The 27377-nt window shown below is 37.0% G+C and overlaps 1 protein-coding gene across 3 annotated transcripts in view; it reads left to right on the plus strand.

Moving 5' to 3' along the window:
- The first annotated feature begins 1819 nt into the window (after nt 1-1819).
- DNAAF11 (dynein axonemal assembly factor 11) overlaps nt 1820-27377 on the plus strand; it is a 41410-nt gene continuing 15852 nt past the window's right edge. Inside the window, exons 1-10 of one of the 3 annotated variants that reach the window (XM_087745794.1) lie at nt 1820-1870; nt 5092-5259; nt 8170-8247; nt 10272-10444; nt 11446-11645; nt 12778-12966; nt 16077-16154; nt 18861-18926; nt 20455-20524; nt 21374-21469. In XM_087745794.1, the coding sequence (XP_087601920.1) occupies nt 1861-1870; nt 5092-5259; nt 8170-8247; nt 10272-10444; nt 11446-11645; nt 12778-12966; nt 16077-16154; nt 18861-18926; nt 20455-20524; nt 21374-21469 (1128 nt within the window). In that variant the 5' untranslated portion in view covers nt 1820-1860. Of the gene's footprint in view, nt 1871-4823; nt 4872-5091; nt 5260-8169; nt 8248-10271; nt 10445-11445; nt 11646-12777; nt 12967-16076; nt 16155-18860; nt 18927-20454; nt 20525-21373; nt 21470-27377 lie in introns of those variants that run through there. The other 2 variants (XM_087745785.1, XM_087745801.1) reach the window with 2 other exon arrangements.

Below are 27377 nucleotides of genomic sequence, written 5' to 3' on the forward strand. Positions count from 1 at the left end.
GCCTGGATTTGTTTCTTATCCAGTCAGACAGACCAGGACAAGTACTAGGGAGTTAAACTAACGTGCATTAACTATTTCTGCTCCTTTGTGCCTCATTATCTCCACAAAACCTAGTAGCTTTAACTCAATGACACCTCCTTTCTCCTATTGTCTAAATAGCAATACAGTTAGAAAATTGCGGAGTAGCTGTGGGGAGTTCCATGTATTACATCAGGGGTAAATGACTGACTTAAATTAATTTGATCATTTACAAATATATGTATGAACTTACAAAGAAGGAGATATGAGCTTAAATCTAAGTATGAAAAAAACTTACTGCGATCAATTGTACATTATGTCAGAATACTTCTCTCTCTGCTGAATTGGACTGAACTCAAACTGGTGGCCACCAGATCAGGATAAGACGAAGGACTCTGTAAAGCCCATTAGTGATGTCTTGAGATGTGTAGTCCCATCCAGTTTCTTTGAGGTTTAGGGTGCCATAACTTGGCCAGCTGGGAAGTTAATCAAGTATGTGAAGTAATGCTACATCATTATATTAACTGCAAAATAGAAAATGTCAGACATGAGAATTCCTGTAGCTGTCTGAGCAGTTGCCTGAGGCCTCCAGCCATAACTCTTACTCATTAGCTTTGTTAGAAGGCACCTTCACCGAGAGTGAAGTTATAGTACAGTAATGGCAGGAGGGAGTCCACAGAAACCTGCAGGAGGACATAATATCCATGTCCACAGCACAACAAATTTCATGCTGCTGTTTGACCTGATCTATGAGTTAAATATAGTTGTAAGACATATTTCGAGGAGGCAACCTGCTGGAGAATCTCCCAGGTAAAAGGTGGGGGACAGGAGCATTCCCTGTGAGGAAATGTCCTTGAAAGGACCTGGGAGTGTTTGTTGAAAGCCGGCTGAATATGAGCCAGCAGTGTGCCCAGGTGGCCAAGAAGGCCGATAGCATCCTGGCTTGTATCAGGAATAGTGTGACCAGCAGGACCAGGGAAGCAATTGTCCTCCTGTACTGGGCACTGGTGAGGCTGCACCCCGAGTACTGTGTTCAGTTTTGGGCCCCTCACTCCAAGAAGGACATCGAGGTGCTGGAGCGTGTCCAGAGAAGGGCAACAAAGCTGGTGAAGGGTCTGGAGCACAAGTCTTATGAGGAGCGGCTGAGGGAGCTGGGGTTGTTTAGTCTGGAGAAGAGGAGGCTGAGGGGAGACCTTCTCGCTCTCTACAACTACCTGAAAGGAGGTTGTAGCCAGGTGGGGGTCGGTCTCTTCTCCCTAGTAACAAGCGATAGGACAAGAGGCAATGGCCTCAAGCTGCGCCAGGGAAGGTTTAGGCTGCCCAGAGAAGTGGTTGAGTCCCCATCCCTGGAGGTATTTAAAAGATGGGTAGACGTGGTGCTTAGGGACATGATTTAGTGGTGGACTTGGTAGTGCTGGGTTAACAGCTGGGCTCAATGATCTTAAGGGTCTTTTCCAACCTAAATGATTCTGTGATTCTATGAATGACGGGAACAGGCTGCTTCCATAGACAATGGAAAACATGCTTTCAGCCCAAAATGCGTTAGGCAAACTAGTTAATGAATACGCAGGAGGAGGACAAAAGTATCACACAAAGGATGGACAAAAGATATATATCTGAGGAAGAGGCATTTCATATGTGATTGCCCAGCCAAAGAAAGGGGTCAGGAGCAGCCAGAGTAGTAGAAATCTTACTTCTGGATTACACAAAAGCCATTTTGCCTCTGGGGCAGGCACACAAGCGCAGCAGCCGCCCGGCCGGCGGCCTCCCGCCCGGCCCCGTTGCCATGGCAGCACGGCAGCGTCCTGTAATGGCGGCGACGGCGGGAAGCTGAGGGCGGCCATGGTGCGGAGTGAGTGTCGCCGAGGGCCGCTTTCCTCCCCTCCTCGGGGCCCCTTCCCTCCTCCCCGCGACGTGCCCCACACCCTCTCCCATGTTCCCTCTCCCCACGCTTTCCCCCCTTCCCCGCCATCCCCCACACCCCTTGGCAGCCCTCTCCTCTCCTGCCTCCCTTGCTCTCCCTGCCTGGGTGGATTATCTGGTCTCCCTCCTCCCTGGGAATAACAACCCATTTTATTTCACCAAGCATAGCACAGGGGTGCGCTTGCCTCCCAAAACAGCCCCCGAGAGGCCCAGCAGCAGGGTGGCCCAGGCAGGGACCCCTCGGTGTGTGGGGCAGCCCCCGCAAGGGGAGATGCTTGGCGGGATGGCCGGTGTCTGGGCCGGGAGCTGTCAGCGCTGTCCTTTCCCTGCAGTTATACATTTTCAACACCACGTGATAATTTCTTTTTTTAGGTAGAAGTAGCCAATGCAGATGCTTTATCAGAGATGTAAAAAAACCCCTGAATTAGGTTAAAATACACCATACTATTACTTATAAATCCATAATCTTTTAGAGGTAAAGCGGTATGACCTGAAAGACTGAGTTTCTGATACATATCACTCAGGAAAAAAGCTACTGAAGAATTCCCTTCCTCTGTGATTTTCCCTGTGATGTGCTTTGATTTTATACCGTCGCTGGACTGCCAGTCCCTTGCTGGGCTAAAAGAGTGCTTTGGAAAGGAACTCCTTCTCTCTCCATGAAGCCGTCAGCTGCCCGCTTTGATCAGCACTGCCTGAAGGAGAATGGCTTCATCTCCTGAACAGCATGGCATGAATTTAAGTTTTAAAATAATGGTTGCATACTTCGCTTTTCTGAAATGCAGGTTCCCCCACTGTTTCTTGATATACCTGCAGCTGTCCACCTGCTTGTTCTTTCCATTTCTTTAATGCTTTCCTTCGTCTCTGCTCCTTTTTGAGTAAAACATGTAATTTTTGGAAGCCCAGCTGTAAGGTCTTCAAGATCTGTTGTTACCTCCAGTTGATTGATGCCATCCCTTACTTCCTCCTGTGTTCACGGGCACACGGGAGTAGCTGTGATCTCTCAGATTGCTGGTCCATTCTCCTATTACTGTGCACAACATCAGATAACCTGCTTAATGAACTTCTCAGTGAGAAGTAATGCTACAATGTGTTTTGTCATTGTCCTGCGAAAGCTTTTATTTAAAATTTGTTGTTTTCTCTTGCAAGTTTGTTTCCCTGGTTCCTCTTAAATGAACTAGATAGCATACAAAATGTCAAATACTCTCTCAGTTCCCTACAGCAGGTCCCCAAAATAGGTCTCTAAAGCTCCACTGTAGCTTCTATTGGGAATGATTGTCTCTGCTTTGCAAACCATCTGGTAATGAAAGTGGACATTTTTGCATAATCACTGCAACAATCGCTTCAATTTTCTTTTCTTCAGCAAAGGGAAATCTGTCATAAAACTCTGTCCAGAATTGTTTGTATGACTTCTTTTTGTATAAAGGGTATAAAGCATAATGTCTCCAATGTGTATGTATGCAGATTGTGGAATATTGTTGTTTTCTTGTTCAAAAATACCTGTTTGCACTGGAAGTACTGGCACTGAAAGATCTGCCACCAAACACATAAGGCCATTTTTTTTTTTTTAATTTCCAGCAGATTTGCCAAGTAACTTATTAGAAATGCTAATTTTTTTTTATATTTTCTGTGAAGACTGAAATATTTAGTCACAATTATTGTAATTTTTTTTTCTGTTTTCTCTATTAATTTAATCAGGTTTAATCAATGGGCTGTTAAAGAGAAGATGCAGCAAATCTGCGCAACACAATTAAAAAAGAAAAAGACACCTTTCACAATATGCTTTATGTGAAGACAGGATGCCCTCTTACATCAATATCAGTATCAGAATTATATAATTGTGTAAATCATGCCAGATGAAACTGTTGAACAGAAGGGAGATTTAACCCTGGTCATTTGTAAATAATATAATATACGCAAAACCAGTTTCACCTCTTTCCCAAAGGCTGTAGATAGAGGAGCTGCACTGACACGTGTGAGTTTGGGCTGTATTGGTACATAGTTTAGCCAGCTTGTAGCAGACCAGTCTGTGTGAATGCGTGCAGCCATTCCAGGGCCACTAATAAAACCGGATGATTTCACAAAACCTCCCTGAGACAAAGAAGCAGTGAAAGAATACTTTTAATTAGTGCATGGTAGGAACAATTCATTTTCATAGATCTCTCTATTTATATTTTTTCTTTTTACTTATTTTTCTTCAGAGTCTTTTTGAAAGGCTTGCTAGTCTTTTTTTGGCATTAATAATCATGAAAATACCTATGCTAATTTGATAAAACCCTAGTTTTTTAATCAGTACTTCACTGTAATTCACTGCTTGTCAAGGAGAAGAAAATGCTAGTGCTTTTTTGGTGCAGTGGGCTGGAAACAAAGTAATAACATCTAGCTCAAGAGCGAGCACTGGTTCTCATAGAATTTCTTTACCTTCATTATACAGAGCCTTTTCACTGTTTGAAAGATTGCCTGGCATTAAATATTACTATGTGAGAACTCTGAACCCAGGTCTCTGCTGTCTCTCGGCCACTGAAACTCCTTTGCTGGCTGCTAATGAGCTGGTAGTGCTTAAGAAATACCCAAGATTAAATTTCATTCTAACATAAACATTTATAAGCATGAATTAGTTATGGCTTTGCCTCAAACACTGAAAGACTAAAAAATATCTGCCTTCTTTCAGCATTCATCCTGCTTATTTCTGTGCACACTGTGCTGGCAGAAGAATATGATGGCGCACTGTAGCTAGTTTACTTTTTGTGAACATCTGGCATCAGGAAATAAAAGCTCATAAAACACTCCATTGCTTGTCTGTATGAACCAATCTGCAACCCGAGCTATGCTGAAAATAATGGATGCTGGATTAATTTCTGCAAGGGTTGTATCACACTCTTATGAAAGACTCAGCAGTTTTCATATGGATTTTTCTAAATGTTACGTGAGACGTGAGTGTGTTTCACAAATGATGTTTACTATGGCAGAGCAGGCTGAAGTTATTTGGCACTTGATGTCTTTTCTAGCAGATTTTATTTTTGTTGGTGTTCCTACCGGATATGTATTTGGTATGGGGGAACAAAAGATTTTAATGATTTTATAAGTTGTTCATAAGTCAGATGGCAGAAAATGACTAAAGGGAGATATGACATCATCTAATGTTTCTTTCAGTTACTGAAGATCTTGTTAGAAGACGTGCAGAACATAACAACTGTGAAATTTTTTCACTGGAAGAAATCTCTTTACATCAGCAGGAAATAGAAAAACTAGAGTATCTTGACAAATGGTGTCGAGATTTAAAAATTCTCTATCTTCAGAATAATTTAATTCCAAAAATTGGTAAGTGTTTTCTGAATATGTTTCTTTTTAAATGGATTTACATGCGTAATTTTGAAATCAGGAAAAATATCTGTTGTGTTATACTTTAAGGGAACTACAGAAAAGTTCTTTGTAGATCTGCTCCTACAAGCTTTCCTTTCTCTGTCTCCTTAGTAAATTTCTAAGCAGCTCAGGAATTTTCAAGAGAAATTTTAAATAGAAAAGATAGTACTGAGATACACATCACTAGAATATGAGTGTGGAACAGCTTATATTGGTTAAAATATCGTAAATCAAGATATAACTTAAATATCCTGTTTTTGTGGCAACAGAGAGACAGTTTAGCATATATTGTGGACTGTGATATCATAGGACTAGGTCTCTTCAGACTCATTTTGAAATTCAGGTTTTATACAAATGGTATTTTTTGTTAGCATTGAAATAATTTTTATTCAGATAAAATACTTGCTTTTGTGCATAAAGACAACTTTTTACAGCAAAGTCTCAGTCATCTTCCTGCACCACAGAACGTTTAATTTCACGTGGTCTGTGTTTTGTGGCTTTGATTCACATGTTTGCTAGGCTCTCTACAGAAAGATACAACATCAGGCCCTGGGCTGGAAAAGATTAGACTCTACAGGTAGTGTGTAGATGAAGAATGGAAAGTCAGAAGTGCTCAGGAATTATATTAGCATATTTCTTTGAAGTACCTTAAGAGGAAGGAAAAAAATCTAAAGTTTTAGGGTGAAATTCTGTGCTCAGGACTTGTAGGCAAAGGCTTTAAAACCTCTGGAGGGGCTCATCAGGAAACTCCTAGGGAGTACCTGTACTGATAACATCTGCTTTTCTTAGAGTGGAGGAATCTTCTCCCAGAGAGAATAAGATTTCTGAAACTGCTTTATGCTGCTCTGCCCCATCAAAAATGGGACTAAAATAAGTTGGTTTTCGCTCTGCTACTGTGTCCTTAATAAGGCACAAGATTTCATCTCGTTCTTTTGTCAACACTCACACCTCCTTTAGGTTAGTACAAGATATCATAATGCTGTTCAGATTATTGCTTTTTGGACACAAGTTTTTTTCAGCAATCTCATTTTTGAGACATTCAATTTTTGTCTTAACTCAATCTAACTGTACAAGTTGGAAAAGTATCCAACTTCCTACCTTATATATTCTTGTATAATGTAACAGCTTTCCAAGAGAATGCCTTAGTAACAAATGAAAAACAAAAGCACTATATAAGTAGTGACCAAAAGAGTTTTCAATAGGGGTTGTGTTACAAAGTACTGAATTTGGGAAGTCATTCTTCCCAGTGGATACCAACATGTCCACGCGGAGCACACAGCAGTTCCAAGCACACTTCAAAATATCACAGCTGAATGGTTTATATTGACTCTATTGGGTTTTGTCTTTTCTCCTCTTAAAGAAAACCTTTATGCAGCCCTCAAGATCAGACTTGCCTACTAATCAGCTAGCAAGTTGTAAGGCATCCACTGTATGGATGAGTCCTGGTTCTTTTCTTTTCTATAAATGGAAAAAACCCCACAAGATACCATTATCTTCAACACTTGTCTCTCTCACATCTTCATGGGTACAGGCACTGCCGTTACAGAAATACCATAAGAGAAACCAACAGCCAACCTAAGCTCCACAAGTCCTTGCTGAGAAATTAACTTCATCATCTGTTTGTGAATTATGAAAAAAATATCTCTCCAAGGTCTTAGTAAACTAAATGGTAGGATTCATGTCACCAAACTTTCACACATCTATGTCTTAAGCAGTTACTGTAGACTCCCTTTCTAACCAGTGGCGAAGAAAAGGTGTATTTTTGAGCATTATTTGGTTCACTGATTCTAGATAGCCAATTTAAAATAAGACAAATTGCACCTTGAAGAGCCTATTTCTCTTTCTTGATTATAGAGGAGCCTAGACAGCTAAATCAGCTGTAGACATGATCTGTGTTGGTTCAGCTCTCTCTGCTTGAATTTCTTTGTCTCAGCAGGGACAGTTTGCACAGCAGTTAATAAGGGCGGCTTGTGAATTAGAGTTTGAGGTAAACTTTATGACTTTGTTGGGTAGGTTTTCCAGTCAGATCTTCGAAACATCTGGTGACTGGGAAGAAATTGGTGAACTGTGACACAAGTAATACTATGTATCTTGTCTCAAATTTATGTCTGTGTGTCATGTATCTCAAGTAGTATTTGCATTTTTCAGACATTTTTGGGACTCATGAAGATTATTGCTACCATATTCCCTCTTTACCCACTTTATGTATTCAAAGGAGGAAATGCTAGCCATTCTGACGCAACCCCGCACATTGTGAACCTGCTAATTTCAATAGTTCATGGTGAAAATAATTCAGGTTAGATTCCAAATTAGGAAGGGGTGGGGTGGGGTGTGGCTTTGTTTTGCTCATACTGAAGCCACATAAATCCTTATTGGCAAAATTTTTAAAAAGGGAGGAGAGGAAGTTTCTTGTATTAACCCTGTAGATAAAAGATCTTTAAAAATTAAATATATACTAAAGAAGCCAATCTTTTCTATGTAAGTGAGTGTAAAACTCTAATTTTATAAAGCTTGACTAAGTATGGCCTGATCCTGAGTTTCATGACAAATGGAATGTTTCACCATGCTTTTTGGCCAGTCCTCTTGCATTATATATGTGTTTTATGGATTTGTGATAAAAAAAAAAATGTTTATAACCTTACTTATTTCTTTTTACTTTTTTATTTTAATATGTGTTTTCAGAGAACTTTTTCAGTTTTGTCTTTTTATTAATATTAAAATATTAATGCCCAATAATCTGATACATATTCTGATTTGTCCTTCCTATTTTTCTGCTTTGTTGTTTCTTTGAAGTAAACTGAGCAAGTAAAATGATAATGCCTGTTCCAATGAAAAAAACTGAAATAACAGATCTATGTTTTGTTGCAGAAAATGTGGGCAAACTAAAGAAGCTGGAATATTTAAATGTAGCTTTGAACAACATTGAAAGAATTGAAAATCTGGAAGGTCAGATTTTAAACAAACCATTTTGCCTTTCATATTGAAATACCTAAATTGTAACTTAGTTTAAAAGAGGGTGGAAGCCATTATGTCCACCAGTAAAGGTACTTTGTTGATACTCAGAAAGAGCCTTTTTGTGTGCAGCATTTCAAAAATGCTTCTTCGTAGCAAGTGCTTCCTACTGCTGCGGTTTTGTCATTGAACTTGCGTAAATGTATTTTAACTCGCTTTTTGCATACTCTCTCACCAGTGTTGCCAACTATGATAGCTCCATTCTTTAATACTTTACAAAGCGGGAATCCAAATTTTTCATGAAAATGGTGTTTCCCCCCTGTAAAGATAAGATAATTTGTTGTGCAGGTTAGCTGGAGCAATGTGATTTTTTTTAATGTTAGGCAGGCTGTAAAAAGTCTCTCTTGTGTAATGTTTCAGCAGTAATCTTCACTTTAGCAATCAACTGTCACACACAAGAAGGTTCTACTCTGTGCACAGGTTGCATTGGCAGTCTGGGGTATTTTTAAAGAGTTTTTCAGATGATTCTTTCCTCTGTCATTGCATGAAGACCTATCTGTTTTATCTGTGTTTAATCCTTTATCTTGTCACTATAATTGTATGTGTAATGCATCTAGCATCTAGCATTTTCCAAGATCAAAATCTAAGACTTAGAGCCACCCATAAACACATTCCATATTACTTGAATAATTTCTGACTTGATTTCTTTCTCTTGATTCTGATTAGGCCAGCTGCTGAATCTTTAAAATGTCCACGTTGACAAGGGAACAATAAAAAATGCTGGGGCTTTTTTGGTTGTTTTTTTTGGTTTTGTTCTTTCGGTTTTGTTTTTTCTGTTTTTTTTTTTTTTTTTTTTTTTTTAAGTCTACAGGCTGATTCAAGAAGATGGCTTAGATCAAATTAAAAAAAATAAGCAAATAGGCTAAACACAACTTTGTAAAAGTTGAAGAAGTAGGTAGTACATTACATATTTGGCAATTTGTTGAGAAACTTGCATCTGTTTTCATGACAGTAAATTTTAGGTTCCTCTATCGGGCTGCATTATTTATTACTGTGATTTGTCATTTACTTAGGAGTCAGAACATTTGGGAGTGAGCCTTGCAAAAATTTGGGTTATTTAAATCCCCTAATAAATCATTTCGAGTTGTTTATTTTCTTTCAGGTCCATTATGCATAAAATACTTGCCAAATAGACCTGCAAATGAAAAGAAGTGATTACAATGATGAGCATTGAAGTTGAGCTTGCTCTTAGCTAAACTTTTTTACTCCTAAAGTCAAGGTTATGATTCACGGACGGATTATGATAAAAGGAGAGGCTGATAAATTTTGGATCTGGATTTCCCTGAGCATTTTGTTAGCTAATTTAGAGTTTCTGTTCATACTGAACTGTTCTGGTTAACAAACAACATTTTCTCACTGGTATTTGCAATTAAACCAGTGATAAAGTATTCACAACGATAGCTGAGTCCATAGAGTGGAAAACCTCATCTTGGAGTGAATTTTAAGAAAACCTTATCTTTACACTTGAATAATGTTAGCTAAGATTAACAGTACACAGAAATCAAATCCATAATTGATCATACTCTCCTGAAGCAATTAGAAACTCTTTTAGCCATATGGTGAAGACTCAGTTGAGGAGGGGTACCAAGGCAATCAGAGTGTTAAAACTGAAGTCCAGCTTATCTGGAAATGAAACATTTCATAGCTCATCTAGTATGCAAGCAGTGACTACAAAGTTTTAATAGCGATAAAACCAATAATAGGTTTTGATATTTTTTTATTTTATTGCGGGTTTTTTTTCTTTCTATAAATATTGTGACCTCATTAACTTAAGCTGTGAGTCACTCTTTCACTTGTGGCTTGAAAAGACGAATCCTAATAGAATGAAATTAGTACACAGAAAACAAATGCAGACAGTTTTATATCCAAGCGTGTGCACACATGTATGTGTTTGTGTGTGTGTGTATGTCGTGTACATTTATGTTATGGACAAATTGAATTAAGGTTTTTCCAAACAGGCTGTGAAGAACTGAAGAAACTTGACCTGACAGCAAATTTCATTGGTGAACTCTCCAGTATTGAAGCCCTAAAATATAATATACATCTGAAAGAACTGTTTCTAGTGGGTAACCCATGCACTGAATTTGAAGGTTATAGACAATTTGTGGTGGCAACTCTTCATCAATTAAAAGTAAGATTTTTAAAATTAAATTTCTATCCAAATCAATAACTAGCATTGTTGACTGAACATACTAATCCCAAGCAAAACAAATTCCCATGGTAGGAAAACTAGGAGTATTTTTCTTACTATCCACAGGAAATTAAATTGTATTCTGAAGAATAAGTGACTAAAGCAAATAATGTGATAATAAATTGGTTCTGTTTTCACTAAACCACATGCATTTGTTAACTTTTCTGTCATTTTCATTGGAGATACTTAAACAAAGTTCTAACAAAATAAATACACTGTACAGTTCTGGCTTTTTTTCTGATTTGTTTTTATATATATAATGCATTTTTAAATTATTTTCATGATTGCAGAAAGTTACCAGGTTGTTGGTACCATACCAGCAATATGTACCAAACCAACATTGTAAGGCAGTAGAAAGATAGAAATTGATGTAAAAATGCATTGTATTGCATCAACTGTAAATAGATACTTTGAGATTGAGGTTTTGTGCAATGAAGTATTGATGTAATGATTTCCTGCCATGGAAACAGGCAGTCCCAGTCCTGAAATATGCTGCCACAAATTTCCCTTGGAGAAGCACAGGCGCTTACTTAACTTATTATGAGTAGATTCAGCTCACTTAGTTGGCAATAAACTAACACATCAAAAGAAATCATTTTGTAATAGTTTCATGAGCCTGAATCAAGACCAGGCAAATATCAGAAATGGCTGAAGGGACTCTCTCTACTACATAGTCTGGTAAGACCAACTGAAATTCCTGGAAAATGCAAAAAGGAGCTCTCAGAGACACAAAAACATTTCCAGATCTGAATAGTAACTTATTGTTAATTCTTTCTAATATAGTATAACTTACATAGTGCTATGGAAGTTTGAAAGGCGTATTTTTAATTTTATACAGAAAGTAATCTATCAAAATTAACCTACGGTTTAATGGATTTATTGATTTGAACATGTTTAAAATTTCTCACATATCTATACTGATTTTTTTTCTCTTTGGGAAGTGTTTGGATAGTAAAGAAATAGAACGTTCAGAGAGGATTCAAGCACTTCAAAACTATCCAGAAGTGAAACAGAAAATCAGAGAACAGGAACAAGCTTACCTTCTCAAGAGGGCCAGAGAAAAAGAAGAGGCTCAAAGAAGGATGCAAGAAAGAAAGGACAAGAAACAAAAACAAATGGAATCTAAGCATGGATTTGACAGGTAACAGTAAGCAACCACAGTTTGTGAGTAAACATCATTCTTCTCTTTCTTCATTAAGAATTTTGTTTTCCTCATTAAATAGTTCATGTAATTCCACTTAAATCTTTTTGTCTTTATTGTTGATTCTAGCAGAATTATTTCTCCTCATGCATGTCATCTCTAATGAAAAGTATAATTAGTTACAAACATCATTCATTACTGACCTGCAGACAGTACAATAGAATTTTTGTCCCAAAACTCCAAGCTAAATTGTCTGGGTGCCAAAATAGTGTAATTGATAGCTTCTTTCAGGAGAACAGCTGGGTGTTGTTACTTAAGGTAATGCACGGGTTCCAGAGAAAGCAGCTGTTCACCTATAATTTCTTTTGCTTTAGAGTTGTTAGATATGAAGATTGAAATGGAATATTGCAGATCTTTTGAGATGTAAAAGGCTGTGGAATGTTGATTTCTATACTTCTTCCACCTAATATCACTGAGATTACCTAGATAGGAGAAGGATTTTTGTCTGGGATCATCTTCCACTGCAGTTGCCATCCATCTTATTTTTAATCCAATAGAGACTAAGTTCCACGGAGCTGGCTATGAAACTTTGCCCTCATAGATCACAGCTGTATCACAAATTCAGTTTTCTCTCTATAATGATAGAGAATTTCTGAAGATTACAGAGGCTTAGGGCTAGGGGGAAGAATTATTCAGGTTCTAAGATGGCAGTTGAGGAGATGCCTAGGTAAAATGTTGCTACCCTATAAATTTCTAATCTGCTGCTGCCTGATATTGGGAATATTTAAACATCACACAGACTGAAGGTTTTCTTTCACCTGAAAGTTGTGAGGGTATCTGAAAATTCTGCTTCTGAAATGAAATCTGTTGAACTATCTATCAGGTTTTCAGAGGGTTAGGCATAACCATAGTATCACTTCTTAGTTAAGCAAATGAAAAACATGTGAAAATATGTTTTGTCAAGTGATGAAAGAAGCAGAGCAGAGAATGTTGTTCAAATCTATAAGATACTGCTCCTGGTAGGAATTACACAGCTATTAGTATTGGGTTAAAAAGATATTATTACAAGAATTTATTAGCAAGTACTCTTCTTTCATTTCATTGCGATAATATTCCATGTGATCTTGTGTAGCCCAGACTCCCTACAGAACCAAGAAAACCATCAGGCAGAAGGAGACAGAGAACAAGAAATGTGGAGAACAGTTGAAGATGATGAAGAAGACAGAAGATTTTGGGAGGAGCCTACACCGTATACTCCAGAATCTAGATTAGAAACTCACAGATATATTGAAGAAAAACGGAGAGCTAAAGACAATATAAGGTATGGTTTTGTTTTAATATATTCTATGAATTGAGGAAGGGAAAATTTTCAGACCTACAGAGTAGAGGTAGGCGACTGCCTCACATTAAATATTACTGAGAACTGACAGCTTAAATCCCTGTTGCCTGTGCAAATATGCTTATAAAATATAAATAAAATATTCAGATTGTTCATTTTGTTTTGTTTCATTTTCTAAAATTTATTTATGATACCCTTTATCTTGGTTTTCCTCAAATAGAACTTTTAAATCTCTTTTCAACTCCATTTTATGGACTTTAGAAGTTTCACTTTTCTGTTAGCTAACATATTTCGTGTAGTTCAATGTTTAATATTCTTGCTAAAAGCATTAATCCCTAGTGCAGGTTGCATTATATAAATGCCTTACAGGCCATGTTACAAAATTTTTGCACAAGTGGCATTTCAGGCACCTTTTCTATGTGACTTAGAAATTTTTTCACATACTTTATCAAAGATATTCGTCCCGAGTAATAAGATTCTTCATGTTATCTATGCTATTTGGCACGCTGAATCTGAAGATGTCTCGTCCCTGAAAAGCCTTTAAAACTTTCTAAAGTTGCCACTGGTTTTGCTGACCATGGAAAATTAATGCAGATACTAGCAAAAAAAGTTATTTTATTGCTGCTGGCTTATCAGTTCCGCAAACATTGTAAGCAATGTCCTTTTCTTCCTTTTTTTTTTTTTTTTCTTTTTGCTTATATAACAGCATTTGTGCCGGAGATTTTTCTAGCTGTTCTGTTTAAGGGCATGCATTTTAAAAGATTTATCAAGCCCAAGTATCAAAAAAGTCAGTCCTAGGGAACTCTCCAAGAAATTTGGAAATCTGCATAACTTGTTGCTATTATTAATTCAAGTTCTAGCACTTTCCCAGAAGAATTACTGTGAAACTCAGATCCTAGCTAGTTAGAGTTTTGCTGTGTTTGGGGATGCCTTGCTCTAGTCAAAAGCAAATGTGTTCCAAATGCTTCCCTCTAAATATTCAAGGAGTGTCCAAATAGCATTATAATAACGACAGAATAATTCCTTTCTGGATTTTTCTAAATTTCCAAAGCATTTAAAGGAGTTAAAAATCCTTTCACAGTTCGTTTTGTTTTGGTGGTGAGATTTTTGTGAGGTAGCATGAGAAAGGTGAGAACAGAAAAGTGCCCCTGACAACTTCAAATCATCCTTGCTGGTGGACAGGAGCTGAAATGTAACTTTAATATAAATTACTCAGTATAAAAGGATGTTTATTTCAGTATAAAATTGACATGAACTCAATCGGACCAATGCTAAATTTGAACCTATCTATGACCTGTTAACACGTGTTAAATTTGCCAGCTGGGGTGTAGTTGGACAGTTGATAATAAACTGAGCACCTTTGGCTATTTCCAAATGAGTGAATGCTTGCAGTTTCATTCAAAGAAAATTCAGACAAGTGTAAAATCAGTTGCAGCTGGAAGGCGCACTGGATCTCCTTTAGTTTCTCATTGCCACAACAAGGCCTTTTAGCTTATCTCAGCACGAAGTTAAACAAGTTATCTTCAACTCTAATGATTCTGACATGACTGAATTTGCCTTAAAATGGTTCACATGAGCAGACAGATTTCATCTAGAAACAAATTATTAACAGCTAAGAGGTGGTAAGATATAATTTCCTGAAGCATTTCTGAGAATTGCATCTTTAGAACAGAGCGGTGGTTCGTTCACTTTGCATTTAAGTGTCAAGAGTAGGGATTCAGGTGTAGAAACTTCTAGCCCACAAATCCCACATTAACGCACTGATTTATACCATAGAATAGTATTTAACACATGGATAGTTGTGAATCTTTCTTAAACAGAAGTTGGTTTTATGTAGTTATTCCAGTAGCTCCACTTGAATTTTTTAATTTCTTCTTCAAATCCATTGTATTTATAGACCAAATCTTTTTTTATGCTTTTTTTCCCCAATGTGGTCTAAATCTTACACACTTCATTTCCCTCAGTGATTTACCGTTAGAGTTCTCTTAATCTTGAACTTATAGTAAGGAACTGGTTCAGGAACTCAAAAAGCAATGTATTGCTGTTGTCTTTTTGAGCCATGTTTTTTTTTAATATGCCAGCTGAAGTAGCCATACACACTGTATTGACCAGCTGAAGAGTGGATTAATGCAAAACGACAATTAGTGTTGTACTTTTAAAGGAAATATAGCCTATTTTTTTTTTTACCTAGGTGCAAGCAGATTTTTCTTTTTCATATTACTGAGATTCCTTACTCTTCCTCTCCTTGCTCATGATCTAAACATTTATACAGGAAAATACCAGTACTACAAGGCTTAATGATCTTACAGTGATCTGCATTGTTTTGAGAGATAAATTTAAGGTAGCTTGGTTATTGCACTAAATGAAAGTCAGATATAGGTTAACTGCTGATAGCTGGACATGGATAGTGAAGACTAAAGTCTCCATCAGTAATATGTATTGTATTTTTTGAAGGAAGAACACAACAAAAATTGTAATAGGTGCATCAATAAATAATCTATATGTATGCATTTTGGTCATACTGTATCCTATTTGGTGCTGCTTGTAATCTTTTGACCACTAAAATTCTTTTTACTAGTGCAGAATAGTGACTGATAGACACGCTATTTAGAGATATGCCAACCATTTGTTCAGCAGAAGTAATTAAGTTAGCATGAATAAAAAATTTCTTTAGAATTGCTTGCACATACATCAAATCAGTTAACAGTAATAATACCTTATGATTAGTATGACCATTCATAACTAGAAAAACATCCCATTTCATATGTTTAAGCAATCCACTGATTTCTTAAGATATACCAGATAAATTTCCTATATTACTGTTTGATAATGCACATTGTGACATGCAGAAGAAGTTGTTATAAATGTAAGACGTGATATTACAAAGCATTTGTTCATCTTTAGATATTGCTTTTAATGTACAATTGGACATTTGATATAACCAGTTTTGTTCCTGAATAAGTTGTATGCTTAACATCAAATAACAGATAGTTCTTACCACTTGCCATCCTCTTCTTTGTTTTTTTTTTGCTATTAAAAATAAAATTCCAGACTGTGAAATTATAAACCATTTTTCTTTCTGTTTTGTTAAGGGAATCAAAAAAGAGAGAGAAGCCTCTTCGGACATTGGTCACTGCAGAAGGAAAAGTTCTGAATGTGAATGCGCCTAAGTATGTAAGGTTAAGAGGTTAAACAGGCTAACCTCTTTGTAGTTGATTTGGGCAACTATTTCAAGATATGTGACAATGCAAAAATAAGAGGACTGACAAATTCTTGTTGCAATATTATATTCCCGGTGGGGAAACTGACTTCTAAAATTATATTCTGATGCTGGAAAAAGAATTAGTTTTCATTGGTAAAGTGTTGAAGGTTGTTTTATTTAACATCTTGGTCTTTGATGATTGAAGAACTTGTTTTTCTGTAAAAGATATGAGACATTTTACTCTTTTCCTTTCTATGGTAAGGCTCTCTTTCTTTGAGCATCTTGCCAGTAGTGGAAAAAGTTTAACCAGTTTGACTATTGAAGATAAATGTGTATGAGTAGCCACTTTAAATGTGGAAAAATACATCCAAATAATATTTCTGGACAAAATAATTCTGTCCTCTGATGACAGATGTAAAACTGGCAGAATTGGGAAGGAAATGTAATTAACTTCCATAGCATGAGGTCCTTTGACACCAAATGAGGTCTCAAGCAACAGAGTCTGGTGATATGGGGAAGTCTCTTGTATTTTACCATTGACAAAGGCACCCAGGTATTCAAGTGTTTTGGACTGAGTTTCCAGGGATATCAGCCATGTGTTACCATTGGTTTCACTTGAACCCAGCCTTCCGTTTCTAAGAGAAAACAGGAGACAGAGAGTGCAAACGTTGTTTCCTCATAAACAACTCCCCAAAGGGCCTCCTACAGGAGACTGTGATCAAGAAGTGGCCTATGAAGGCCCACTTGCCTTCTGTCCTTTGAACAAGTTTTTCCATCTTAAGACTGATTTAGCTGCAAAATCAAAGCTGAGAACATGCTTATCGTTAGCATGAAGAATGTTTGCTAAATCTTGGAAATTTATAAGTCCATGCAAATTCAAGGAATTTGAAAACCTACATTAAGGATCAGTGCATAATTTTAAGTGGTATAGGGAAGATTAAAGGTAGTGGCAAAAGATCTCATCATTTTTTCCATCTGTACCAGAAGATACTTACCATTGTATTGATGTACTTTTTTCATAAAAGTGTGTTGACTGAAAAAAACTTTAAATAATTTTCTAGTTCAAAGAAGACAACTCTAAAATAGTTTAAATCTTGTGTTAATGCAATTTGATTATGCCTCTAAAAAGCAGAGACATTTAGAATAAAGCTCTAGCTATCTTTTTACAAGAAATACAGTCCCCTAGAGTTCGCTGTTAGTAGCAGTCCTGTTTTGTCACCTGAGTTTTCTGGATTAGATTTTAGTCCGTGGATGTGCCCACGTAAAGCCAGATCAATGAGCAGTTTTTGTCATGGCTTCAACAAGAATATCACAGCTCTTCAGTGCAATCTGGCAGTGTATTGGAGAGACATAAATAAAGAGATACAAGTAGACAGATGGTGTTCTGCAAAGTTTTTGCTTCAGTGCGAAAGTCTAATGTCCATAGCAATGTCCAAGCTTCTCTGATGTTCTTTTGGAAGGTTGGCAAAAGGAATGGCTGCATGCTGAGAACAGACTATTTCCCTTCCTCAATTCTGATGAAGTGTCCTCCTAGAAAATTTTACAATTCTTTTCTCGTTTTCACCTTCATGTTTTAGGGAATTCTCAAAATTTGTGATGCAGTAAGAGAAAAAAAACATGAATGGGAAACAAAGCTGTTTTGTATTCTTTGCAGTTTTCCATTAAAAAATACTCATAAACTAAAAGCTCCATAAGCTTTCTTGCAAGTTTACTGTGTCAGAACATAGGAAAGCAAAGAGTTAAAAAGTATATCTGGCAAATACTTTTATTGCTGAAAAAATGTGTCTTCTAAACTTTGGAGTTTCTTTCTGTTACCTGAACCCAAAGTATCTAAGTATTTTAATGTCACTGGAATATTCCAGATAAATTACATTAAGAAAAACCCTCTCATTTTATACTAATAGCTAATTTAAAAAAATCTTCTCATTTATAGATGGGGTTTATTCTCTGCTTTAATACATGGGAAATGCTTGAGTATATGGGCAGAACTTGTAAGTCTAGACTAGATCTCCTTACAGTTGTAGTAATAAATGTTGTTTTCAATTTATAACTGGTATGATTCTTTCACAATTTTAAGAACTCAGCCAGCAGATCACAAACTCTCAGCTAATACAATCTACAGTCTCATTTTCAACAAATATTATAAAACTTGTAGAATCAAGGATATTGAGCAAATCATGTTTTACTTTGGAAATGCTCAGGCAGATATTTATACTCTAGGCAAATTATTTGCTATGAACAAAGATCTTTTTTTTTTACATATGATAAGGTTAGAGTTACCAAGTTCCAGGGTTTTCATGCTTTTCATGAACTGTTTTTTCTATGCAGATGTTAATAGAGCAGAGAGATTTCACCAGCAGATGTCTCTCTTTCTGCATTGACAGACTGATCTTAATTTTAACTGACCTTCAGCAGTATTTTTTTTTTGTCACTTGTGAGTTGGGTGGGGAGAACAGAAAATAAATGTAAGAATGACTTTGGTTCAAAGGGCAGTATTTTTTTCTGTTCTTAAGGAAAATTGCAATTGTTTCTAAAATGATCATGTAACATATTGTCTAAATGGTATTTGTATTCATCTAAAATTGTTAGCAGTTGAATTTGAAGTATGCCATAATGTTTGCTTATTGACTCCAATTGTATTTATCCTGGAGATGTTTCTTGTCATTATTATTAGGCTTCATTTCTCTTTGAAAGATGATGAAGAAAACAACCAGGTCATCTTGGATCTTGCTGTTTACAGGTCAAAATTATCTTTTTCTCTTAATTTTTGCCATTCTTAAGTTCTAATACACAGTGTTTCAAATCTACTCCTCTCTGTAATGGGGACTTTTGAAGAGGAAAACAAATGCTATAGGCAGCAATGGAATCAATCTCAAAGTCTATGACAAAGAAATGAAGCTGAATAAACCAAAGACCCTTCAGACTGTTCTGTTACTCCTCAATGACGACTGTGTCTAATAGTCCTTTTTGGAACTGATGTTTTCTGCAGTCCACAGCAGGTTTCCTCCACACCTGTCCTTTTACACTTATGTAAAATCTTTTCCATTCTTCATTTGCAGATTAGGGTTGTAGGGAATGGGGTTTTTGCCCATTCTCTGGCCCTACAAGTGCTCTAGTACAGTTCATGTCTTTCTAGTTAAATTCTTCTCCTCCCTAAGACAGAGTAGGGTAGCCTTGTCCTACTTTCCTTGCTTACTGGAAAGAGTCCATGGCCCATGCTATTTCCTGAACTGTGCCAGGGTGTTGCCTGGAAGAAATTTGATTAAACCAGGCCAAAATATGACAAGGAAACCTGATGATAACTATTTGATAGTATATACTACTAAGCAGTACAGTGGCCTTGCCCATGCTTCAGGAAGGGGTTGGAAACCCAAAAGCTTATTTACCCATAATAGGAACTTGTTAGAGTAAAGCTTGAACTAGTTGTATACCACAGAAACCCTATGCATGCCATGTGTTCTTCCCTTACAGTTCATTAATTTCCCTCAAAAGAGGCCTGCTCCATGTTTCTGAATTATAAGAATTAGGGGTTTTTTGAGCCTCAGAAAATCTGCTCACGTGCAGTAAAATGTTGGATATGTTGTAATATTCTGTGCTCACTTGTAAGAAATGCAAACTAGAAAGTCTGAAAAATTCACCTGAGAAGTAATGTTATAAAAGAAGGGAAATAGGGAATACGTACTTTTGCATTCACTAGTAGGTCACAGGAACATGACTGTATGTGTCACATGGTGAAGAGCAGACGTTGGAGCTTTTACAGGTCACAAATTTTGGTTTAGAGTACTGAAATTTAAAAGTACTGTGTTTTCTGGGAATGTAAAGTATTTCTGTTCATTGCTTTCCAGCAAATTCTGTTATTATAAATTTACTAGTTAAGCCTTCAGAAAGAAAAGTAGCAAAATATTTTTGTAATTTTAAATAGCAAATAGATTAATTTTCATATTAATGTAAAGCCCTAAACTAACAGAAGAAAGACCTTTTCATTTTCCACAAAGATTCTGAATTCTTGCAGTTACACGATAGCTGATGTGGTGGACTTGACAGAATTTAGACATTATCTTAATTGACATTCTGTGAACACACTGGAAGATCATGTTTTTCTTCCAAAGACATTAAATCCTAATAATATTTCATATAACTTAATAAGTGAAATTGAAGTTTGTAGTTTATAAACTACGAAATCATCATTAAAGAGCTATATGGTCTGCACCGCTTATTTACTGGACTGTATTGTAGATTGATTAATTTCTTTATATTTTATTCTAAAGACATTTGGACACTTCTCTGCTTGATGTTGATGTCCAGCCAACTTACATAAGAGTACTGGTGAAGGGAAAGGTTAGTGTTTTCATTCATTTCAAATCAAGAGTTAATGCTTAACATAGTTATGCAGTGGACTCCAGATCTGACTTTTATGAGTTACCAACCGTGCGCACCTATGCAGAAAAAACATTCTTTCATACTTGCATTATTTTGGACCACACATAAACTGTGGAAGTCCTAACCAGAAGGCATGCAAAGCCTGAAATGAAGTTTCACTCTCTCTTTCTCTCCTCTTTTCTTATTCCCCCCGCCCAGTGTAGCATAATTCACTTAAGAAGAGAGCTTGCTAGTTGCCCTAGGCTAGAATTTAGCAATTTCACAATCTGGAATTTATAGCTGACAGAAACAAATGGATGTATATTCTTTTGAAAGGGCATTTAAAATGTCATTCCAGTTTTCTCTCTTCTCGGTGGTTTTAATTTTGTCATCAATTTTTTTGAAAAATTCAAAGTACCTAGTAAACCAAAATCCCTATTTTTGACTGTACCAGCTGCATAAACAAAACTTCAGAATTACTTTATATCTAAAGTAGACTGGATAATCTTTCTCATTTAATTGCTAATGTAAGTCAAGCATCATTTTATAACCTTCTTTAGAAATGTCACTTCAGGAATGACAGCAATTCAGGAATATACATTTGACTACACTTGTAAGTAAAAGCTGTTTAGCATGCTAATCATTTATTAGGATTAGTAATATTACATTTAAAGTGAGAGGATTTAGACCTATACTGTCCTTAAGATCAAAGGATGTGATAGTAATGTTTCTGCACGTGTTCTGTCCAGGTCAAAAAAAAAAAAAAAAAAAAAAAAAAAGAGAGAGAGATTTTAGCATGATATACTTCAATCCCATATTTTCTCATAGCCTTTTCAGCTTGTGCTCCCTGAGGAAGTGAAGCCAGACAGCAGCTCTGCTAAAAGATCACAAACAACTGGTCATTTAGTTGTCAGCATGCCAAAGGTATGTAAAATAATCTGAGGAGGAATCGTACAAAGATACTTCAAATGTGAGTACTTTGGGAATGTTTCTGAGTTACAGGTAACATCTGGCTAGCTAAAGTTATTCAGTCTAGCCTTTCTCATCAGGACATATTTCGCAAAGAAGGAGCATTCCAGAAAGACAATTTAATCTTAGAGCCAAACCTTAGGATTTAAGATCCCTTTAAAGGAACATTATGAAAATCAGTATTAATGGAACTATTTATATTTCCTTTCTTTTCAACAAAACCGGCTTTTTATATATGAAAAGAGACTGCAAAACATGCAGTATTATGCAAATGTGTAGGAAGATGGATTTTTTAAATAACTGAAAATAAGCAACTTACCTACGTTCTTTTTCCACCTGTGAAATAATAAAAACAAATCAATTTTTCAAAATTTGTGCAGCACACATATATGTATGAAGACTACATTTTGGTTCAAGGACAGGGATGATGTACTACTCTCATGTCTTAGGTGATCAGAACAAGGGTAGCTTAATTCATTTTCCCTTCATGCTCTCCCTGGCTGGAAAGGATCCACTGACCAGCTGTACAAAGTGTATGTAATCACAGAGCAAGAGGGTTGTGCCAACATGCTGTTGCAATGGAAAAATGCTGCACAGCAGTCCCTAGTACTTAAAGAAGCCTGGGTAGAAGTCATATTCCCCTAGTATTCCTAACGCTGTGCTCTCCTGTGCTCTGATGTTTGCCTCTATGGTGTCATGCTGATCAGGATTTGAGTTAATTGAGAGTTCTGCTAGCAAGTAAAAGCAAACTGACTTAAAGTGGTTTTTGTATCTCTTTCTTCCCTGCCCCGCCCAGTTCTTGCAGTGTAAATGAGAGCAAGCTGATAGGTATTTCCACTTTATTTCCTCTCCACTGTGTGTCTTCCTAAGGTTTCAGTAAACGTAGCTTGTACCCTGGATGCATAAGCGGTATTGTGATTTGTGGGATGACATAATGAGTAGATGAGATGATAGAATCAAAGGTGGAATCAGGACATCTCCTACCCATTCCCACACATCTGCAAAAAATTAGAGAATAGAGAAGGAATGACCAGGAATGAGGAAGACATGGAGGTCAACTTGCCTTACTGAAGTAGGCAGTGAGAGAGGTAACGGGTGGCCAGCCAGCAGCCAGCGGAAGGTTAGGGGGCATTAGAGCTTAAATACAGGGAAGACGCAGCAGTGTGAACCAGAATAGAAGACAAGGGGCAGAGGGAATCTGAGTGGCAAAGGTATCTTCAGGTTTGGGGCACAATGGGTGGGATGGTGGCAGAAATAGGAAGGCATTTAAGGTGGGACTTGATGTTGTCTGGTGCAAGACTGGGTTCTTGGACTTGCAGGAAGAGCAGAGATGGATTGAAGGGCTTGGAGCAGACAGGCAGCTGGAAGTTTTAGGAAGGGAGAGTTCTGGAGATGAGAATAGATTACATGGTGGGGTTCTGGGAGCTGTGGGAGATGTTAATCAACTTCAGCATCTTGCTCTTCTGCCATTACACCTTTGGAGGGTTGGGCTGCTTTTAAGGCCTCTAGGACTACATCATATATTTTTGGCTTTCAGAAATAAGGTAACCCTGCCCAAGGATAGTTATAGGAAAAAAAATTCTTGGTGCTCTAGCCTTACCCTTCTGGCCTCTACTAAGTTTCTCTGTTGTGTAGGAGCAGTGGGACATGGTGCTACATAAGAATCAGGGTGTATCAATTACAGCATTTTCTTCTGAAGGAGGAACCTTCAGCTGCTATTTGGGGTCATTTATTTCTTTTTGTGCTCTGATTTATTTCTAAGACTATGCAACTAGTAGCTGTAACTAAAAAGTTACTTTTCAGCTTTTGACTTTTTCCACTTGTGGTTCTATACCTTCTATGTTTTCTTCTACGCTCCAGTCCCATACCATCTGTCTTTCCCTACATGGACAGCCTCTCATTAAATCACAAACTGTCACTCTAGCATCAAGCATGCAGTTTCACCAGGAGCTTGAAGAATGCTGAAAATTTTACTCATTTGGTTAAGATCCATATCTTGTTGATGTTCAAAATTCACTCATGAGAATTTATGCTTTCTTAAATTTATTTCTTTGAAACTGAGGCCTTGACATTTGCTCTTTTGGATAATATAATTTTCAAATGTTTCTGAACAGTTTTGTTTACTATTTACTTGTCTTTCAGATATTTTAAGTACTGCCAGTTTTCTATCCCATAACCTGCTTTTATTACTCATACATCTTGCTAGTCTCTTTGTGGATGATCAGTGCCTTAGAAAATGTAAATATTTCAGAGTCTCTGGATATATTCAAATCTGCTGCCTGCCTAGAAAGTCATATCTAAACCAGCAAAATAAATTCATATTGTGATTGAGAACTGCCTTTATTCCATTATTAACTTTATTTTTCACCTACCTTGATATTTTAGCTACACCTATATATTTTACTTAGCCTGAAGGTCTGGAGCCTGTTTCATCTCAGAATGTCATGATTCATAGATATTTGTGAGACTGGAGGAGAGGGAAGTTCTACGGAATAACAGAGTTAATGTTCTGAGCTTTGCCTTGGTTTGGTTAAAAACTACTTGTGTAGCTGGGACACAGAGAGATATGCATGAATGGAATGCTGCATGGTCTAATATCTTCATTGTCAATGGATCCAAAAACTTGCAGCCTAGCAGAAAAGGACCTGGCACTCTTGGTGGACACCAAGTTGAACGTGAGCTGGCAATGTCCTCTTCTGCCAAAGGCGGCTAATTGTATCCTAGGCTGCATTAGGAGTGTTGCCAGCAGGTTGAAGGAGGCAATCCTTCCCCTCTGTTCAGCATTGGTGAGACACACTTGGAGTACTGTCTATAGTGCTGGGCTCCCCAGTACAAAAGAGACGTGGATATATTAGAGAGAATCCAGACAAAGGCTACAAAGATGATGAAGGGACTGGAGCATCTCTCCTATGAGAAAAGGCTGAGAGAGCTGGGACTGTTCAGCCTGGAGAAGAGAAGGCTTCAGGGGATCTTATCAATACATACAAATACCTGAAGGGAGGGTCCATAGCAGGATGGAGCCAGGCTCTTTTCAGTGGTGCCCAGTGACAGGACCAGAGGCAATGGGCACAAACTCAAACAGAGGAGGTTCCCTCTGAACATCAAGAAACACTTTTTTACTGTGAGGGTGACCAAGCACTGGCACAGGTTGCCCGGGATGTTTGTGGAGTCTCCAATCTCTGGAGATATTCCAAAGCTGTCTGGACATGGTCCTGGGCAACTGGCTCTAGGTGGCCCTGCTTGAGCAGAGGGGTTGGACCAGGTGACCTCCCAGGTCCCTTCCAACCTCAACCATTCTGAGTCTGTGATCCTATGAACTTCATGGATTTGCTGACCAAAGATGGATTTGTGCTTCTTCGCAGCAATTGCACATAGCAGGTACAAACCGATTGTTCTTTGTTCTGTATTGCAGTCACAGAATCTGTTCCCTTCCCCCAGGACCGAATTAGAGTGCACAAGCTATGCTTTTTGGATACATATCCTTTTCAGATGCTTTCTATCCATACAAATTTTATTGGTATTAATAGGATGTAATCTAGGGAGCAAAGTATAATGAATAAAGATTAGCAACAACTGGAAGGCCAATAGATGTTTTTCTTCCAGAACATTATGGCTCAGGTTATCAACAATATTTGAGAATACTAATTTGATATCATCAACTTAATATGAATTCCTTTTAGTAAGATAATAGGAAGAACAGAGTTCATGCAACTTCTTTCAGGCTGTATCAGTGGTAAGAAAAGCCTAATGACTATATTGCACTATATTTAGCCTTTTTGATCCTGATTAAACAATTATTATAAAAATAAAATTATTTGCAACTAGATAAATGGTCTAGCACATTCCTTAGGTAACTGAAATGTTAAAAATGCTGTTAACCTAAAAATAGTCTCCTATAATAAGCTTCTTGCAATACTATCCTGAAAAGAAATCTCTCTTCCCAGTAACAGAACAGAACGCTAACTGAATTCAGTAAGTGATTTTCACTTGCTTTAGTGAGTTTTTGATCAGGTTACTAAACCTTTCACCATTCATCTTCCAGCCCGTTCATAGTTCCCTAGCCTTTAAAATGGAAAACAAAACCTCTTTCCTTTCTTTTGTGATGACCTTGCATACCACAGATGTTGGAGTTAGTAAATTCCACATGAAGTAAAAGAAAACAAATATTTTTCACCTTCTTTTCTAGAAACATTTTTCTGTACATTTTCATGTACTATTTACTGCACAGCAAATCACTGCAGAATGGATGTCTTTCTAAGGCAGTGTCTACCAACACTTTTTGGAAGGTCATCAAAACAAACTGAAGGACACAGCATTCAGTGAAATGATATAGTGACACTTTTAAAATGTAGTGTTTGTACTGTAATAATCATCTGTACAGAGATTTTGCATGAGTAAAGAGATGATAGTAACTACATTGTACATGCTTCATTTTCTGGGAAACATATTTGTGACAAGAAGCTTTTCAAACTTTGAACCTCTATGCTCTGGTAGTGTCATCTTTGCAGATGATGCAGGAAAATTTAAAAACTGAGAGTTTCATTAATAGACGTTGACCAAAATTGGCATGTTAAATCAGTGATTTTGTAAAATGTCATCAGCAGACTACATCAGTAGCATTTTAATTAATGTCTGAGAAACAGCATCAAAAATGACTGTTTAATAACAAGCAGGTTTTATGTAGGGTTCTGTGACATTCTGTGTCATGTTTTAAAACTTACTTCACGTTCCTTATTTTAGTGAATCAGAGAGCAGAATTTGGACTTTTTGATTAATTTTTTACTATATAAGCAGTCACAAATGAATTCTGTCTGCTTTTTATTTCCTAGGCCTTCAAAAGCATTTAGAAACTTAAAGATCAATGAAAGTTAGATTCCTTAATTAATTTAAAAATAGGAGTGGTATATATTATGCATGTCAGTGCAAAGGTTATTTGATAGAATTTCATTACATAATTCTCACTTATCTAGGTATGGTAAATGCAGTAATATTTCATTACCGTCAAAGGCATGTGGAGACATACAGCTGTGGAACCCTAGAAATCTATTCATCCTTTACAATAAATGTCTTTCAGGGAAACTGTTACTCAGTGAAAACCCTGTTGTAGAAGAAGAAAGCCACTGTAGGAAAAAAATGTGGACTGAAAAGATGACTCAGCTCAAAAATGTTGTTTGCACATATTAATTTTGTTTTCTTGAATATATTCCAGGCTCTATGTAACACATCCATTTCTAGAATTCTCTGATAATAATCTTAGAAGAGCTCTCCTTCCTGTTTTTTTAACGAATACATTAGCAATAGTTTCATATAATCACTTTCAGAAAGCTTCATTATATTAATTTAGTCCATCTTCCTGTATATCACAGGTTTTAAATTTCACCCAGTTATCTTTCTACTGAGCCCAAAGTTTTATATTATTTGGCCACAATTGAAGCTATGGCAGTTCTGTTTTCGAGAACAGTTATCCTCATTTGATCAACATGACTGAGATGGACAGTCAACTACTGGCTTGATGAAGCTCACATACCATTGTTGCATATGGAGCTGTATTTTAAAACCAAGAAAAAGTAGAGAGTATAACCTAATTTTTTTCTTGAACAGAGGTAGGAGGGCATCTTTTGAGCAAAAGAGCTTTTAGGTCAAACAATATTTGATAATTGATAATAGATGTTCTAGTAGGCAAATCCTATCCCTTCCCTAAGTTCCACGATCACTTGTCATGGAAGCCTTTTCTGTTGATTGCAGAATCAGCAAATTTCCTCACCATCCTTGACGATGTGCTCTGAGGGCAAAGTAAGGAACATTAGTCTCAAGGGAATCAAAGGAATAAATTATTGTTAAAAGAAAGAACAGAAGAGAAGAG

This window comes from Nipponia nippon, unplaced genomic scaffold, assembly GCF_047370975.1.
Source record: "Nipponia nippon isolate SJK-2023a ecotype South Korea unplaced genomic scaffold, ASM4737097v1 scaffold_1, whole genome shotgun sequence".
NCBI classification, from domain to species: domain Eukaryota; kingdom Metazoa; phylum Chordata; class Aves; order Pelecaniformes; family Threskiornithidae; genus Nipponia; species Nipponia nippon.